Below are 13,176 nucleotides of genomic sequence, written 5' to 3' on the forward strand. Positions count from 1 at the left end.
AGTGCAAAAGTACGCAGCGACTAGCCACTTGGTGGCGCTATAACAGGGAAAAAAACATGAAAACGGCTATAACTACTTCACCGTTAGTCCGATCGACTTGAAAACTGGCGTGCAGTGTCTTCGTCTGAGGTGCCACAACTGTATATGAGGATATTGATGCATCTCAAAAAACATGACTGCCGTTGGCCAATGAAATTTGGGAACCTAAGGTTAACAGAGGCTGATCAGAACAAAACTCGCTGGGTATGTTTGACTCACGGCGCTAGAGTCTTGTGAGAAATTCGAAAGAAATTGGCCACAAGGGAGGGCCTTCGTGTTTTTCATGTAAAGGATCATGTATTGTGTGATTATTCACACCACATGGTAGAACTCCTCATTCTAAACAACTTTGCCCCTATTTTGGATTTTTTTGGAAAACGTACTTTTGCGAACTAGTCTTAGGTTTCTGACCCGATCAGAACCAAACCAGCACAGCAAGATTCTCCAGAGTCTGATTGTTAATAGTTATAAAAAAAAAGTTTCAATTACAATCCACGGTCTCTAAGAGCCGCCAAAACATTTGAAGTGGGCGGGGCCACTTTTACTACAATGGCTATAACTCATGAACGGAAAGAGATATTTTTACCAAATTTGGCACACCTTTGTAAGAGCTCATTCTGTGGTTGAGCGCAAAAGGATGCAGCGACTAGCCACTTGGTGGCGCTATAACAGGGAAAAAAACATGAAAACGGCTATAACTACTTCACCGTTAGTCCGATCGACTTGAAAACTGGCGTGCAGTGTCTCCGTCTGAGGTGCCACGGCTGTCTATGAGGACATTGACGCATCTCAAAAAACATGACTGCCGTTGGCCAATGAAATTTGAGTACCTAAGGTTAACAGAGGCCGATCAGAACAAAACTCGCTGGGTATGTTTGACTCACGGCGCTAGAATCCTGTGAGAAATTCTAAAGAAATTGGCCACTGAGGGGCGCCTTCACACTTTTCACATGCGCAAAGGATTGTGTATGGAGCGATTTTTCGCGCACAACATTAACACCACATGCTAGAACTCCTCATTCTGAGCGTCTTTGCCTCTAAGACTGCCGCTGTCCATCGAATCATTCATTAAATATTGGAGATTATTCAAAAACCAACTTTGGCGAACTAGTCCTAGGTTTTTGGCTCAACCTTGATAACAGTTAAAAAGCTTTAAAAACCATATATTTACTATGGTAAATTACCTGTATTGACTGTAAATGGTCTTTTCCATCTATGATCAAGGCTTGATTTGTGGAAGAAATGTTTAAATTAAAAAAAAAAAAAATTATTTCTTTCTTTATTTGATTTTGATCCGAACCTGTTCTTGTTTTCATGAGATGCATTAAAGCACTCTTCCTCATGAAATATGATATTCTTGCATTCATTGTGTTGCTCAACATAGACAAGTTTCCTTCTCTGAAAATGCATAGCTTACATGCCATCATGTTATGGCCCGGAGGCTTTAGGTCTGAGCGCTGATCAACACGGGGGAGAAACAGGACTTTCATGGTGCTAAATGAGTCTTCTTTTAAATGCTACAGATACTGAATTCATTTCTCCTCTCTTTGCTAGTCTTTTAACTTCTCCTTTTGCTGGCAGTCAACAGGAAATCTGCAAAACCACAGACTGTTAACAAACAGGCCGCCGGTTTCAACATGCAAGATTGTCAGAGCGCGTCAGCACACATTTCTCGTACTTATTATTATTATTATTATTATTATTATTATTATTATTATTATTAATATAATAGAAAAGCTCAGCATTTAAACTAAAGTTTGTATCAGAGTGTATCATTTCTGTGTACATCAACTCATTCAACTTGTTCAAGTGAAACAGACCAAATGAATAGGGGTGGATCAGGGCTAAAAGAGAGGAACAGGAAGAGCTAGAACAAGCAGACTTGTGAGACAGTGAAGTTGTCGAGGTATCGTGTCAGCTTTTAGCTCTTTTCAGATTCGTTTGTGCGAAGCACTCGTATAGTTTGGCTGAGCTATGTGGGAGTTAATGCATGTTCGTACACGGAGGTGAGATGCATGTGGGCTATACTTGACATTCCGCTCTGAGGACCTCATTTTAACTCTTCTAAGGTTGAGAAGGTAAGCAAGGCCGTAAAACGTCGAGTGTTAGTCGAGTGAAATAAGTACAGATGCTATTATGATATTGTGCATTGAAAACTTGTCATATTTAAGTGCTTTAATGTGCATTTTTATAGGCTTCTTCAATGGAGAGCTGTGTAGAAGTTATGACGGACTGCCCCGAGGTCAAAGTTGAAACCTCAGCGGACGACAAGCATTTGGAGCCCCTTCTCATTCTCGAGGAGGGGGACGAACCTTCGGATGTGATAAACAGCGGAGAGAGAGGAAGGGCCGTGCTGAGAGTTTGGACGGCTGATGAAAACACAGAAGATGAAACCGCAGAGGGAAGCTCACATGATCACAACAATGTCCGAGTAGATGAAAGTGAGAGTGAAGCGATGGAAATGAACCAGGAGACTCTAGAACGGCAGGTGGACGGTACAAAAACCCATGAGGGATTGTCAGACGGGACAGCTGAGGAAAAACCCACGGCTCAAGCAGAAGTGAAGCTGCGGCCCAAAGACACACTGAGCCCTCATGATGCAAAGCCTATGGTAAAGATTTATAATAATAATTGCATTCAGAAAGATGCTTGACAAATGCAGTTTTCTTCTTTCCTGTGTTGACGTGTTTCCTATTGAAGCGCAAAGCTGGGCGGGACGTTTTGAAGGGCTTGTCTCTTATAGTGTTAAGCTGTGAACTGTGCTCACATAATGCTTGTTTATTAATTAGATTAATTTAACATAATATTTTGAATGCACACACTAGGGTCGGTGGGATTCTGTAATGTTTTTTGAAAGATGTCTCATCAAGGCTGCATTTATTTGATCAAAAATACAGGAAAATATTTGAAATATTATTGTAATTTAAAATTATGGTTTTCTATTTTAATATACTTTAACATATAATTTATTTCTGTGATGAAAAGCTGAATTTTCAGCATCATTACTCCAGTCTTCAGTGTCACATGATCTTTTTGATTAATTTCAATGTTGAAAACAATTTTTTTTTTAATTAAAATATTAGTTCAAAAGAACAGCTTTTTAAACTTTATTTATTTTTACATATTTTTCTTTGATGAATAGAAAGTTCAAAAGAACAGCATTTATTTGATATTTATTTATTTATAACAGCATAAATGCCTTTAATGTCCCTTTTTAAAATCCATTTAATGTGTCTTTGCTGAATAAAAGTATTAATTTCTTTTAAATAAATCAATAAATCTTACTGAGCCCAAACACTGATTGTAAATATCAGATGTTTTGGGATTAGAAATGATTAGTTTTCCAAGTATTTGGATATTTGCAAATGTCTTTTAGAAGTAATTTACAAAAATACAAAAAAAGTTCAGTCATGAAATTATCATATATTTCTAAATGGAAGCATATATACATATATATAAACACACAAAAGTTTGGAAACATTACTATTTTTATTGTTTTTGAAAGAAGCCTCTTTTTCTCACCAAGGCTGCATTTATTTGATCAAAAATACAGTAAAAATTGTGAAATATTATTACAATTTAAAATAATGGTTTTCTATGTGAATATATAGTAAAGTGTAATTTATTCCTGTGATCAAAGCTGAATTTTCAGCATCATTACTCCAGTCTTCAGTGTCACATGATCCTTCAGAAATCATTCTAATATGATGAATTATTATCAATGATAAAAAAAAAGTAAAAAGTAAAAAAAATATATCAGCATTTATTTAAAATAGAAATCTTTTCTAACAATATACACTACCGTTCAAAAGTTTTTTTTGTTTTGTTTTTTTGAAAGAAATTAATACTTTTATTCAGCAAGGATGTGTTAAATTGATAAAAAAGTGACAGTAAAGATTTCTGTAGTTAGAAAAGATTTTTTTATTTTGAATAAATGCTGTTGTTTTTAACTCTTTATTCATCAAAGAGTCCTGAAAAAAAAAGTATCACGCTCCAAAAAATATTAAGCACTGAAGACTGGAGTAATGACGCTAAAAATTCAGCTTTTAATCACATAAATAAATTATATTTTACAGTAGATTGAAATAGAAAACCATTATTTTAAATTATAATAATTTTTCACAATTTTTACTGATTTTTTTGATCAAATAAATGCAGCCTTAATGAGCAGAAGATACTTTCAAAAACATTAAAAATAGTAATGCTTCCAAACTTTTGACTGGTACTATATATACAGTATATATGGATAGATGTACTTCTGAAATGAAGCCCTATCTAGAGGCTTGTGGATATGCAGTTTTGACTAGATGTGACATGGTCATTTGTTGGTCATGTGCTCAGGTTCACAGGTTATCACAGGATTTCCCTGACGCTCTGTGTGAGCTGCTGTTCGCGTTACAGGAGGGCCGGCGGCTCAACGACCAGCGCTGCTCGTTCCGTCTGGAGCACCGCAGGAGATGCTACTCTGAGCCCAGCACGCCCCGCCACAGTCAGAGAGGTGAAGCAGCGGCTTTCATTCGTTTCTTCATAATAATTGTAGGGAATATCAGTCGGCAGGACTCATGAGCGGTGTGCTTCCCAACAGTGGTGTTCTCCTCCATGACATCGCTGCAGAAGGAGGAGTTCTTCGACCTGTTGGCGACCTCACAGGCCCGTCGACTGGATGACCAGCGCGCAGAACTCCAGGACGCACCCCCCGCCCCCCCACCCCCCCTGACCAAAGCCAAACAGAGGAAGAGCAGCTATAAGGTCACAGAGGTCACCCGAGCGGTTCCCACACCAACACCCAAAGAGGACTTATACAACATGATCGTCAACTCACAAGTGAGATTCTGAGAGATTTATACACTGGACATGCAACATATATGAGTTACGCCAGGAACGTTTTCTTTTCGTATTGCTACGTTCGCTTCACACGGCGGTTCGCAAACTTTTTGATGCCAAAACTATAACGTAGGCAGCTGTATATATTCATATATTTATAAAGACACATTTACACAAGTGAGAAAATGTTTTCTTTTTTTTTTACTATATGCAGATTTGTTTTCATTTCTCACTATATGAAATCAATGATCACAATTAATCTCATAATTCCTCATAAAGTCAGTAATGTAAAATCGGTACACACTTATAATAAAAAAAAAAATAATAATAATGAAATAATGAATAAGTAATAGTAATTTATATATATATAAATTAATAAAATTTTAGTTAAAAAATGTAAAAGGTTTTATTAACTTTTTCATATTATATTTATTATAATTATTCATATTATAATTTTATAATTATAATTTTTTTATTATTATAATTTTCATATTATAAATATTATATATTTATTATTATTTTTAACTAGGCCCACATATATTAATTATTATTATTATTCAAAATTTTCCAGAATATTATTATTATTATTATTATTATTATGTAAAAAAACTCATCATTTAAAATTTAAAAATATGTTTTCTTTCCAGGCCCATATATATTTAATTTTAAAATTATTGTTATTAACATTTTTCATATTATTATTATTATTATTATTTAGAAAGATTTTTTTATCAGACCCATATATAGTTATATATATATATATATATATATATATATATATATATATATATATATGTTTTAATAAAATTATTATTATATTATTATTGTTATTATTTTTATTATTTTTTATGAAAAAGTTTTTAATAAGAATAATAAGAATAATAAGAATAATAATAATACTTTAAACCATTATTATTTTTTTATCCAGGCCCACATATATTATTATTTTTTTAATTATTATAATTATTATTATTATTAAAGTTTTTTTATATTATTATTATTATTATGAAAAAAGCTGACCATAATTAAAAAATATATATTATTTATTTATTTTTACTAGGACCATATATATTTAATTTTAAAATCATTAATAATGTGTTTCATATTATTATTATTATTTAAAACATTATAATTTATTTTTTACCAGACCCCTATATAAATGATTATAAATTATTATTAAAGTTTTTCATAACTTTAATATTATTATTATTTTTGCAAAGTTAATAAAAATAATATTTTTAAAAATTCTTCTTCTTATTAAAGTGTTTCATATTATTATGAAAAACTTAATAATAATAATCATTTAAACTTTTTTTTTTACCAGGCCCACATAGATTTCATTTTTTTTAATTATTATTACCATTGTTTTATCATATTATTATGAAAAAAGCTTATCATAGGACCATGTATATTTAATTTTAAAATCATTATTATTAACGTTTTTCATATTATTTAATTATTTGAAACATTATGATTTATTTTTATATATTATATATGACTTATTTTATATATATATATTTTTTTTTACCAGACCCATATGTATATATAAATTATTATTATTTTTTTTCATAACTTTAATGCTATTATTATTATGTAAAAGTTAATAATAATAATATATTTTTCTTGTTGTTCCTCAGGCCCAGGGCCGGCTGGAGGAGCAGCGCAGTGCGGCTCCAGGACCGATGGACGATGAGGATTTCTTCTCTTTGTTGCTGAAGGTTCAGGGCGGGAGGATGGATGAACAGAGAACAGAGCTCAAACCTGTTCATTAATCGAATCAAACGAGAGGTTCCTGCTTTACTGGGCCTGTCACGGTGTGAGTTTATGATGCCAGACCCTTTCCTGTCCACACATGAATAAATACAAAATCAGACTACCGATATAAGAACACTTGCACTACTTCTCAACATTGCTACATGTGTTGCGCTTCACAGCTCTACAGCGATAATGAATGGGAGAGAAACAGAAAATATCTGCTTTAAATATTCAGGGTAATTTGAAGGATCTTTGCCTCTTTCTGTTATGTATATGCTAAATAAATGTTTGAATGTTAATTATAATGTTTACTGTTTTTGTGAACTCAAGAGCACGAGTTAAAACATGTTTAATGAGAATTTCCAATGTGCAACTTCCCAGCCACTAGGTGGCGACAGAGAATGATCATTTTAATGTCACTTGAGAGGGCTGAAGGTGGACAACACCTGTTTATCTGCTCATTAATACAAATATCTAATCAGCCAATCACATGGCAGCAACTTAAGGCATGTAGACATGATAAAGAGGATCTGCTGAAGCGTCAGAATGAGGAAGAAATGTGATTTAGTGCAGCATTATTCAATGTGTTGATGTAATTTTGTGAAGATGGGGCGGGACATATGAACAGCTCCTCCCTTTTTTTAAAATAGCCAGTAGCGTTTTGTTTATATCCCAGCTCCTCCTGAGCCACAAATCTCTTACCGTTTCTCCTCCATATCGTGTTAAAGCGGTCATGAATTGAGAAATCAACTTTTCCTTGAGCTTTTGATATATAGGATGTCAAATACTAAAAAAAATAAGCTTTTATTGACACCAGACCCAGCGAACGACTCAACCCCAAATGTGCCTATAGATAGGTGAAACTCCGCCTCCGCAGAAGAAATCAACGCCCACTTCATCATTGCAACATTAGCCCCGCCCACTGGTGTGTTAGTGAGATGAGGAGGAGAGAAGAGCGATACAGGACTAAAATAACATTACCTTTCAAAGGATCCTAATGCAGGAATATGGTTATTTATTTATTTATTTATTTGTATTCGCTAAATTTCACTGTGGATTACCATGTATACATTTATTTAAAGCTGCTGTCCGTGATTTGCGGCCCTCCTGCGGTTAATAAACAGAACTGCACGCGTCTTGCGGAGGAACATTCTAGCCGGAACTACTTTTCTCCGTGTATGTCTATGGCGAGTCACGCAGTTACTGTGATACTCTGCGGCAGGTCCTACCAGTCTGGTCTGAAATAGTCCAAATATAAACACTTGTTATAAGTGTACCATAATGATTCAGGGTAAGACAAAAACACGGTTTGGAAAATGGATTCATGTTGTATATTCTCATTATATAATTTTTGTAAATTTTTAACACAAAAAAAGTTGCAAAAGTTTTAACTTTGTTTATTCGGTACATTTCACTGTGGATTCTTTGGTAAATCAATCACATTTCAGACTTTTACGATATGAACTCGACAGTAATGCAACAACATGTCAGTAACTGTGTTCATTCTAATGCCTGATCTGATATTAATGATTCATGTACAGTCAGATGATCTTTGTCTGTGTGTCAGTAAATCAAACCTGCGACTAAACGATCAACTTCACCTTGTTTCTCTTAGTAGGATGAAAATAATCTGTTATTTAAACTGTGATTAAATTATATATAGAAAGCGATCAAAGAACGCTCCCTTTACAATCGCTGGAGCTGTCAATCAAACAGTGCGAGTTTATCAGTGACTGAGTTCTGGACTCGCACCAAAACTCACGTTTTATTCAACGAATCTCTTAGTTACATCACTATTAGTTACGATGAAAGCATTCGTTACTAGGGATGCACTGATACCATTTTTTAAGGACCAAGTACGATAATGATTCTTTTTTCTAGTACTCACCGATACCGATGCCTATACATTTATTAATTTCTCTCTCTCTCTCTCTCATTTTTTTTTTTATTTTTATGTGCTTGTCACAAACTTAAAGAACAAAAATTTCAGTGTCCAATAACCTTCATTACCAATATATATAATTGTTGTTATATAAAAAGAAATTTACAAACAAATTACAAACAATACAACAAATACTATAGAGATACAAATTAAATCAACTTGTTATTCAGATACAGTAGGTTTATTTACCATGTATACATTTATTTAAAGCTGCTGTCCGTGATTTGCGGCCCTCCTGCGGTTAATAAATAGAACTGCACGCGTCTTGCGGAGGAACATTCTAGCCGGAACTACTTTTCTCCGTGTATGTCTATGGCGAGTCACGCAGTTACTGTGATACTCTGCGGCAGGTCCTACCAGTCTGGTCTGAAATAGTCCAAATATAAACACTTGTTATAAGTGTACCATAATGATTCAGGGTAAGACAAAAACACGGTTTGGAAAATGGATTCATGTTGTATATTCTCATTATATAATTTTTGTAAATTTTTAACACAAAAAAAGTTGCAAAAGTTTTAACTTTGTTTCATTAACATTATTGACAAATATAGGCTACGGTCCCTTTAAGACCGAATCCATGGATACTGACACTGTTCAGCCAAATGTTTACGTCCACTTAAGCCATAACCGACTGTGTTTACGTGAGGTAATCCACACGATGGACATTTTGACAACTATGTGTGTATTTGACCATTCAGCCGATCGCGCTGTGTGTCAGAACTGGGATCGCGCGCATGAAAGAGAGAGAGCGCGCTTCTGGTCAGTCATTCAGAACAATTCAGCCTATCCAGCCTTCACTAATCGATAACAAATGGTGATTGAAAGCATGCAATTCGCAATGTGTGTGTTGTCATCATTAACTGTGACGTATTTCCACACCTCTGAGTCTGACATTGTTTCTGCTGTCGTCGGTGTCTCTGTGCACGGACAATTCTGTCAGTTACGTCACGTGAGGTATCGGTCTTTGGTATCGGGGGTGTTGTTACGAGTACAAGTACATGAGCTTGGTATCGGCCTGATACGATACTAGTATCAGTATCGGTGCATCCCTATACCTTTCATGCCACGATCTAAATATAATGCCATAGATCTACATGTAATGCAGCACTTTTCACGATTAGTTAACCTTGAGAGCTGAAATAGTAAAAACAAGCTAAACGTTTTCGAGAGAGTAATACTGTTAAATAATTTCTTATTTCTTGGGCTTCACTTTTTGACTTTCTTTGTATTGTGCACATCATGTACTTACCTAGACAAAACAAGAAGTAGTCGTCCTTGGACACACTGACGCTCTCACACACAACCAGAAGTTGAAGACACACACACACATACATACATTTCTTGTTTTTATATTTCTCGAAATGCCATACATGGTAAGGTTTGATACTCAAGTCATATGATTGGATGCTCAAGCCATCCTGGAGATTGTTGTTTGACCTATGTCTATAAATATGACCCTTCTTCCTGAATAAATCTGAGAATGCTTTGTGCCGCATTGATCTGTGTCCGCTTGGTCATTCTCCTGAGATCTCGCGCTGCCGCACATCACACGGGTTGAGGCTACTGAGACCGAGACTACAAATACGTGACGAGATGGGCGTAAATACATGGAAATGTATTTAAATACAAATACAGTATTTTGTGAAATTGAAGATTCAGTGCAGGTATCCCCATTAGGCTGAAATCTATCTGGGCCTATTCTGAATGCCAAAAAGTATTTAGATGTGTGCAACTACTTAGAAACTTACCTCATTTCTGCTCTCTCCGTCATTCTCTCTCTCTCTCTTTCTTAAGTGCTTGCTTCCTTGCTGATAATTACAAATAAACTTATGTAGTGCAAAATAGTAGCCATTTATATACTTACTTCTGACAAGGTTACAATGTAGTCTATTATGGTGAACACTACTAAAAAAACTGTAAAACTGTGGGAACCTTTTCTGCTGTATAGCAAAGAAAAGGGATGGGTGATATGACCAAAATCTTAATTTTACTTCACAGTAACAATATATGGCATGGTTTCACAATTATCAATATCAGTTTTGATACCACAGCAAAAACTGAATTTCAAACTCTTTTGATGATTTTTTTTATACGCAAGTAATATAGTAACTTTTATATTTATTTAATGTTTATTTGTTTCTATATACATAATTAGAAAATATAAAGTTTATCTAAAATAAAAACTTTTTTAGAAATCATTTGGCACTTTTTTTTTTTTGGTGAACAATAAAACTAAAAGTGTAGTGTATCTTTTAATCATTTTCATCACAAATGCACACAATCTCTACACTAAACTGATGGAGACAGACAATGATTAACCTAATTATTTCATTTCTACATAAACAAACATTTGCATAGATGGGTAAACACAATCACAATTTGGAAATGTGTCCAGTTACATTTTCATAAAGCACCTTGTTTGTAAAACTTAAAATGATTACATTTACAAAATAAGCCTGCATAGCAGAAATAATGAATAAAGTAATGGTCGTGTTTAATACAATCGTTAATGGAAATAAAATAATTAATGAATTAAAAAAACATATATAACACAGTATTGTTCAATTTAGTGTTATACATATGTTATCATATTAATATGTTTTGTTCTAATGTCACAAGTCACAATTTCAAGTTTACTGGTCATGAAACCCCCCTGTTTTACCCTGGTCGTTCACACCTCTGAGTTTCAAAAAGTCTGTGAAAATGGGTGTGTAAAGCTCTGGAAAAGTGGGAGTGTAGAGGGGAGAGAACAACCAATGAAACAGAGACATACAACACACTCATTATACAGAATAATGAATATTAATATATGAGCATGGAGAAAATGTCAAAAAAAAAAAAAAAAAGCCCAAGGGAGAAATGTGAAAGAATATTTAATAGGGCTAATAATAGGTTACTTTGATTACGTTTACGAGCACCGCAGTCTCAAAATCAGTCTTTTAGAATAATCGTGTCGTCGCGTTCAGATAGGCTACACCACTGTATCAGTGTCCAGTTTGCACATATAATTCATTTGAAGAAGACTTGATGAAACATGTGTGCATAACTACACCGTGCTGGTTAATGTTTGGTGCAGGAGAATGTGTGAAATAAAAACTTTAAACACGGATACTTTATTCTGTATGAGCTATGAGCCACGTGGCTAGTGTTATTAAACTCATCGTGGAGCTCCGCGCTGAAACCGATCATATGCACGCTCCGCGTGTATAACATAAAAACAATCGTATTTTTCATGTGTTCGTATTCAAACTCCAGTTCTGACCGCATCGCGGGCAAAATACAAACACCACTCATGTGCTGCTGTGCTGAGGGAAACAGCCTACGGCTCGCGTGTTTGAACACAGCTAGAGCAGGCAGAGGAGAATGAGCCGCACTTTTGTGACATTTGAATTCTCTGCTGTAATGCGATCTCACGCAAACATATTTTCCATTTGTGCTGGTAGATTACAGCAAAACAATCCACATGCACACAAACCTCTGCTCTGGTCGCGTCTCAGGAAAACACATTGTGTTGTAGCACTGAGGAAACGAACACCAACGATTTGTCTCTGAATGACAAGAGACCGAGGCGAGAAAAGTGACACTTCCTCATATCGTATGCATATTACAGCGCAGTGATTGGATTGAATGAGCTTTATGTCATGAATATATGTCGAGAATCGCTAGAAACGGTCTACGTCAGCATGTTCGAAAGTACACGATGACGTCAGATTTTGTGTCGTTGCTCCGACTCGGCTTTTCAAACAGGAAGACAGAAATCGCTCTGAAAAATGCAAAAATAACAATTTTTCAATTATGAATAACATTAATAGTTAACTAACCTTTAGTGTTCTCAATGATGTGCAGCCTATACATATCTGTTTACATCTCAAAAAAAGTGTTTTGGGGTTTCATGACCCTTTAACTAGATTATTTGGTTAGGGTTTAAGAAGTGCACTAAAAAACTTTTTCACATGTGTCGTCAAAATGACCCACAACCTAATCGGTTTACATGTGTAGAAAACCATTTATTCACAAACTTCTCACAAGACGAGTGTTTGACAGAGTATAAGAGGTGTTTGACAAATTATTCTGCAAACTACTTCCTCTCATCGCTGCTTTTTGGTGGTTTGGAGAACAATTACTCAGAGTCGCCCTCTGTCGTTTCACAGAATTACACAACGGAGAGCACGTCAAGCATAAAAGCCTCATAGGTTTACTGAGGAGCATGCGCAGTAAGCAGGTTCATGGCGTACAGTCATGCGAATTGCGAAAGAATAAAAAAGGCTTCAACTGCACAAAGCTAAAGAGAAAGCAGAAAGTCCTATCTTTGTAAACAATTTAGAAAAAGTTCCATCGATTCACAATTTATATCATTGCTACGAATCTACGATATTGTCATATGATATCACCCATCCCTAACATGCAGTAAGGTTAATGCTTCAAACACAACTAGTTGATGCATGAAAACAACACCCTGATAAAGAGGATGACTGTCTCAAAGTATTTTGAGTATTTTGAAAATACAAAAATACTCATCAATTGTATTTAAATACAAATTACATTTGATTTTTTCCAAAGGCTTTAAAATACAAAATAGTATTTTGTATTTCAAATACGTATTTTAAATACACGTA

General features: G+C 34.8%; 1 protein-coding gene across 1 annotated transcript; it reads left to right on the forward strand.

The window, feature by feature from the left end:
* Positions 1-1,663: 1,663 nt before the first annotated feature.
* LOC137028791 (G-protein-signaling modulator 1) lies at positions 1,664-10,081 on the forward strand. The gene is made up of 5 exons (XM_067398023.1): positions 1,664-2,117; positions 2,234-2,650; positions 4,381-4,537; positions 4,625-4,863; positions 6,501-10,081. Exons 2-5 carry the CDS (start codon positions 2,243-2,245, stop codon positions 6,633-6,635), a joined length of 939 nt encoding a protein of 312 aa, XP_067254124.1. The 5' UTR covers positions 1,664-2,117; positions 2,234-2,242; the 3' UTR covers positions 6,636-10,081.
* Positions 10,082-13,176: the final 3,095 nt, after the last annotated feature.

The sequence above is a fragment of the Chanodichthys erythropterus genome, chromosome 2 (assembly GCF_024489055.1).
Source record: "Chanodichthys erythropterus isolate Z2021 chromosome 2, ASM2448905v1, whole genome shotgun sequence".
Taxonomy (NCBI): domain Eukaryota; kingdom Metazoa; phylum Chordata; class Actinopteri; order Cypriniformes; family Xenocyprididae; genus Chanodichthys; species Chanodichthys erythropterus.